This window comes from Meles meles, chromosome 19, assembly GCF_922984935.1.
Source record: "Meles meles chromosome 19, mMelMel3.1 paternal haplotype, whole genome shotgun sequence".
Taxonomy (NCBI): Eukaryota; Metazoa; Chordata; class Mammalia; order Carnivora; family Mustelidae; genus Meles; species Meles meles.
The window spans coordinates 53,835,346-53,841,844 of NC_060084.1; the positions used below are offsets into that span (position 1 = coordinate 53,835,346).

The 6,499-nt window shown below is 43.2% G+C and overlaps 1 protein-coding gene across 1 annotated transcript; it reads left to right on the forward strand.

The window, feature by feature from the left end:
- Nucleotides 1–2,632: 2,632 nt before the first annotated feature.
- Nucleotides 2,633–3,631, forward strand: LOC123930566 (vomeronasal type-1 receptor 4-like). The gene has a single exon (XM_045986779.1). The coding sequence runs from the start codon at nt 2,633–2,635 to the stop codon at nt 3,629–3,631; it is 999 nt and encodes a 332-aa protein (XP_045842735.1).
- The last annotated feature ends 2,868 nt before the right edge of the window (nt 3,632–6,499 follow it).

Consider the following 6,499-nt stretch of genomic DNA (forward strand, 5'->3'; position numbering starts at 1 on the left):
TGTGAACTTAGATTGCTTTACCCTCTGTACCTAAGTTGTCCTTATCTCTACAATGAAAATAATGTCAGCACCTCCATCATGCAGATAGGAAAATAGAAGAGATTCCAAATTTATGGCATGATAGCTCTGATTCATGCATTTTATGGGCTGTTGGAAGGTTCTTTTTTCCACAGTGGGAAGCATCTTAGCAAAGTCATACTGAAGTAAACGTGTTTCCCAGAGCTCATGAATTTCAGTTGATATGATATATGTAGCCCCCAGGACCTGTTCTAGGGCAGGATCTTCTGATTTTGAGAAAATTTATAGTCACTGGGATCTGTCAGAATGGACTCCAGGGTTTAGCCATGAGAATGGTTTCCTCATCAGAGACCTTGATTGGAATTCTGGGGATTTTCTCACTTCTTTCTCATTATCTCTTCCTTTTCTACAGGGAATCCAAGATAAGGTCCCCAAATGTGATCCTTATCTGAGTATAGTTGCTTATTGGTCATTTTCTTTTACACGTGTCTCAGGATATTCGCAGCACTTAATTGAAACATTCTCCCATGAGTTTTGAGTGCACATCAGTTTGCTGTCCTCAAGAGTTGGCAGGGTGTGTCCATTGGTACCAGCTCTTCTGCGTCTCCAATCATCAGGAGCAGCCCTGGGACCTCCAGGTGGGTGAAAACGTGAAGCCTCCTCAGGATTTTGGGATTTCCATTTTCCTCTACTGGACCCTGTATGGCTCCTTTCTCCTATGACAGAGCAATAAACTCATCAGAAAAAACAAAGATTTAGGATGCTGCGGTGCACAAAATCTGAGACTTACTCTAAGTAGCAATGTTACAGTTCTGTGACGTTCATTGTTGGGCTCAAATCTAAGCGTTTAGGTCTGTACAGACTGTGAGAAGGCCAGACACATTCACAGGAAGAACCCTCTAATCTCCTTGCAATTTTACTTTGGTGATCTATATTTTTAAAATTAAAGGTATGTACATTTCAACTGTGCAACTCACTGGGAGTTCACGAGTGACCACACCTATGTACACAGTTCCTAGATGAGAAACAGAATGTTTTCAAACCCCCAGATTTCCTGGTGTGCCCCCACTAAGTCACTATTCCCATAGGCATCATTTTCTTGGCTAGATCTGTAGGATTGGGATGTTTGGGAATAAGTTCATATGTGTCCAACATTTGAAAGATTAGATCACTTTTGCTTGTTCCATACTTAACATAAATGGACTTATCCTGCATGAAATGTGTTATAATGATTTCTTTCTCATGCCATATGACTTTTCAAAATTTGTCTGTGTTGTTTCATATTATCGTTGGCATTTTGGCTTTGCTGTAGAAGACTCCATGTGAATATGAAACCATTCATGGATTGCTTCTCCTGTTAATGAGAAATGGGTTTCCTGAGTTTGGGCTGTTGTGAGTAGTGAGTAATGCTGGTATGTAAGTTCTGTAACCAGTCTTTTGGGGATACCTGTACAAATTTTTGGTGAGTGTATTTGTGGGACAGTGAAAGTAGATAGTACTACAGTTTCCAAATATTTGTACTAATTTTAACACCCATCAGCAGTGTATGAGATTCTTGGTTGATCATATATTTGCCAAAATTTCTCTCATTCTGAGTTTAGATTTCTGGGTACTGTTTGATGGCACTAGGCAGTTGTGTTATCTTTGAAAATTTTCTGACTACAAACATTGAACATTTTCATATGGTGTCTGTTGAATAACCTCTTTTTTGAAGTTTTAATTTAAATTCACTTAGCCAACATATAGTACATCTTCAGTTTTGGTATAATGTTCAGTGATTCATTAGTTGCATATAAGACCCAGTGCTCATCACAGCATGTGCTCTCCTTAATGCCCATCACCCCATTCCCCCATTCCCGCACCCACCTCCCTTTCCACAACCGTCAGTTTGTTTCCTGGAGTCCAGAGTCTCTCATGGTTTGTCTCCCTCTCTGATTTCTTCCCATTCAGCTTTCCCTCCCTTCCTCTCTGAGCCTCTGCACTATTCCTCACATTCCACATTATTTCATTTAGCATAATACTCTCCACTAAGTGTTTGTTGGAACGGTTTTTCTGTTGTTTATTCTGTTGCGTAGTCTTTAAGAATTCTCTGTGCTAATTAGAGATTGTGTGTGTAGTGGGGGTGTTTTGATGAAAAACCCCTCTAAATTTACTATAAAATCATTTTCCCATGTGATTAATATGTTCAGTGCTGTTTAAGAAATATTTTGTTTCAAGACCAAGTACAGTTTTTTTTTTAATTTTTCTCAAAAAACCTATTATGCCTTTGAAATTTAGATCAGCAATCTATTCACAATTGATTGGTTTATGGTATGAATAGTGATCAAGTTTTCTTTTTTTTCCAATAGGGCTAGTGAATTTCAACTTCTGAAAGTCTTGTATTACTCTTTCTTTCCATTTGGTCTCACTTGTCATTGCCTCTCCCAGGTTAACACCCCCTCATCCCTACTGCTGATTTTTACATGAAATGTACTAGATCTCTCTTCATCTCTTCCCATCTCTGACAGTTTTGGCAGTCGAGTAGGAGTGCACAGTGAAAGTGAATCTGGGTGTCAAAACTAAAGTTGGCCTTGTTGCTCAGAGGAATGCTTGTTGCCATAATTTTTAGGAAAACATGTTGAATGACAGAATATCTTCCAGGGATTTGATAATGGGAATAATCTTCTTGTCACTGATGATAGTTGGAATTGTGGGTAATTTCTTTCTTCTTTACCATTACCTGTTCCTTTTCCACACCAAATGCAGGGTGAGGTGTACCCATTTGATTCTCAAGCACCTGGTCATATCCAACTCCTTGGTCATTCTCTCTAAGGGAGTCCCCCAGACAATGAAGAATTTTGGGTTGAAACATTTTTCCAGCAAATTTGGGTGCAAACTTCTTTTATATGTTCAGAGAGTGAGCAGGGGCGTGTCTATTAGTAGCATCTGCCTCCTGAGTGTGTTCCAGGCCATCATGATCAGCCCCATGAACTCCTGTTGGCAGGACCTTAAAGTCAAAGCCCCAAAGTATGTTGGCCTCTCCATCTCCCTCTGCTGGATCATGTACATATTTATAAATTTAATTTTTCATGTGTATGTGTTGTATGTGTCTGATAAATGGAGCATAAAAAACATCACAAACAAAGGCGATTTATGGTACTGTTTTACTATAGATCATGAGACAATCACAGCCCCAATGTATGCACTGTTGATAATACTCTCTGAAGTTTCATTTTCTGGGCTCATGATCTGGGCCTGTGGCTCCATGGTTTTCATCCTGCACAGGCACAGGCAGCGGGTTCAACACATTCACAGGCACAGGCAGCGGGTTCAACACATTCATAGGCCTAATAATGTCTCCCCCAGATCCTCTGCTGAGTCCAGAGCCACCCAGAGCATCCTTGTCCTGGTGACCACCTTTATGTCTTCTTACTTCCTCTCCTCCATCTTTCATGCTTGTATTGCTTTTATTTATAATCCCAGATGGTGGCTGGTGAATACCGCTGTGGTGATTTCTGTGTGTTTTCCAACTGTCAGCCCCTTTCTGCTCATGAGTCAAGACTCTGCTATACCCAGGCTCAGCTTTTCCTGGATAAGGAACATAAAATCCTTTAATTGTACCAGAAAAAAATAAATTATATGTTTCTGGACAGTATCCTGTTGTTTTTTTTCTGTTTTTTTTTTTTTAAAGATTTTATTTATTTGACAGAGAGAGACACAGTGAGAGAGGGAAACAAGCAGGGGGAGTGAGAGAGGGAGAAGCAGGCTTCCTGCCAAGTAGGGAGACCAATGCGGGGCTCGATCCCAGAAGCCTGAGATATGACCTGAGCCGAAGGCAGATGCTTAAGGATTGAGCTACCCAGGCACCCCATCCTGTTGTGAATTCATTCCTCATTCTGGAAAAGTCAGTGATGGATATAAGGAGAAGCCACATGCCATTCAAAGGAGGACACTGATGCGTGTTGGTGTTTCATCAGCTGCTTCAGTATGGGACACACATGGGCATAATAGAATGGAATACAGCAGCTGGTCTCATTCTGATGCCTAGCATCCTGAAAACAGTAGTTTCATAAAATGATTTTTGAGTGAAATTGAGTGGATTTGGTGCTGGCTCCACAGGTGAATCAGTGGTTTCCCAAGAGTGTACTCGTGGGCACATCGAGTAAGCGTGACTACAGTCAGGCAGTGAGGGGTGGATATTGTTGGGAGGCAGTTCTGCATGGATTCCTATGCATGTGCAGGTCTTTCGGGCGATGGCACGGGCAGCTTTTATCGTGGACTCTGGTTCATAGATATTCTATAGGGGGAAAAAAAGCCTTAGATCATAGGGAGACTGTCCCATTTGGGGCAGAGGACAGATTTGTTTGCTGTACAAGGAACAACAGACTGTAGGTAAGGAACGGCAACACCTAAGACAACAAGAATGTTAGATGTTCAGGGAAGACGTTAAGGCTGAGAGTCCCCCCTATCCTTAGCTAACGTTAAGGAAGACCTGAGACATGGTGGCAGCCCTTCAGAAGTTAAATGGGGATCAGGAGCCACTAAGTGCTCCAGTAACCACAGCATGCTCTCCTCCACCATGAATGCTGGTTGCCAACGTAGTAGGAAAGTCGTTGTTAACGAGCTGTTTCTTTAAGAAATATATTTTACTTATTTATTAGAGCACAAGCAGGGGAGTGGCAAGGGAGAGGGAGTAGCAGACACCCCGCTGAGCGGCTTGATCCCAGGATTCCAAGATCATGACCTGAGTCAAAGGCAAGCACTTAACTGAGCCACCCAGGTGCCCCACAAGCTGTTCTGATGGTGAGTTGAAGTTAAATTTGGAGGTAGAGTCCCAGCACCAGTTTCAAAGTGGTTCCACTACAGTGCCCTCCTCAGCAGATCAGCTTTTACTGTTTCACAGCTCATCTCCAGGCCACGTTTGGTGGAAATCTGCTTACATCCCAGGTGCTCTTAGAGCCCTGTGGAAGGCTGTGGGAACAGGATTTTTGGGAACAGGCTGTAGTTGGATCCCAGCACCCCAAAGCTGCAGGCTCCAAAGATCCAGGATAAGAATTCAGCCCCGCTGGAGGGACAGATGATTGTACAAGGTTGAAATCAGGGTATTAAGGACAGAATGCAGAACTAGGATCTCCCATTCCAGAGGGAAGAGTTCCCGTGATCCTTTCAAACATAAAGCAGAAATATTTGAGCACAAAATAATCCATTCCTGCCATGGAAAGGGCAAGCTTAGGCATATACATCAGTGACTTCACTCCAGAAGAGCAAAGACTGGAAATTCCTTTTCAAAAAGCCTCCATGAATCAGCCTCTGAAAAGTCCAAATCCACTTCAGCCAGAGCTCTCGTTGTAAACAGTAGGGACAGTGGAAGCTAGGAGAACCAGACAGACCTTGGCCCAACCTCAGGGAAGAAGCAAGTACACACATGAAACAAGAACCGTAAACCTTGGAGGAGGTCAGTTCAGCAGTGGCTCCAGGGCAGGAGAGAGACCATGAACAGACTTCATTAGTGACCAGAAGCCTCCCCCTTACCTCAAGCCAGGGACAGTGATGAGTGCTACCTGCAGCATCCAGAAGGCCATCCCTGAGATCCAGAGAGTTCCCCTCTCTATAGGATCTCTCTCTATCTCATGTCAGCCCAGGGCTTCACTGGGGACCTAGAACTGCACATCCAGTCTGGGGAGAGAGATGCAGGAAAGAGAGGAGGCTGAAGTTCAGAACATGAAAGAAGGTCCCACAGAACCTGTTTTCTTTTCTGAAAAATGCTCTGCTCTAATTGTGTGTGTGTTTTTTTTTATTTTAATTAGAAATTGTATTTCTGTATTTGGAATCCATTCATCACAGGGTCTTTACATTTACTTTATTTTCTGTATTCTTGGTGCTCTGACATTCGTGACCTTGCTGGTGAGCGAGAGGCTGCCTCTCCCATGACTAACCATTTCATAGAAATAGGAAAGGCCTTTACAGGGGCACCCCTTTTTATGCAGACTTACAAATTGAGAGTCCAGACCCCCCAACATTCTTTTTCAAGGTCTGACACACTAAGCCACTATTTTCACTGTCCGAAATCAACCCAGGACAAGGTACCAGACAATTAGGGACAGTCCGGGCCCACTCGCCGATTCTAAGTTGTTCATCCTGCCCTGCCTTGTCTTTCCTCGGGATACTGCAGTGAAGGCTCTGACTGGGCTTTCTCTCTCTCCTGCTTCTGCTTCCTGGCCAAAATGTGATGCTTTCTCAGTGTCCTGCTAGAGGGTGCTGCAGGCTAGAATTCTAGGTCAGAGCGGGGACAGGTGTGCTTTCTTCTGAGGTCTCCCTCTTTGGGTCGGAGGTGGCCACCTTTTCACTTTTTCCTCCAAGGTTTTTCCTCCGGGTCCATGCAGATTCAGGCATTTCTAGGTATGTCCAAATTCCCTTTCATCATGAGGATACCAGTCATACTGTTTTAAGGATTGCCCAGTTGGCCTAATTTAAATTTAATCACTCCTTAAAAGGTCCTATC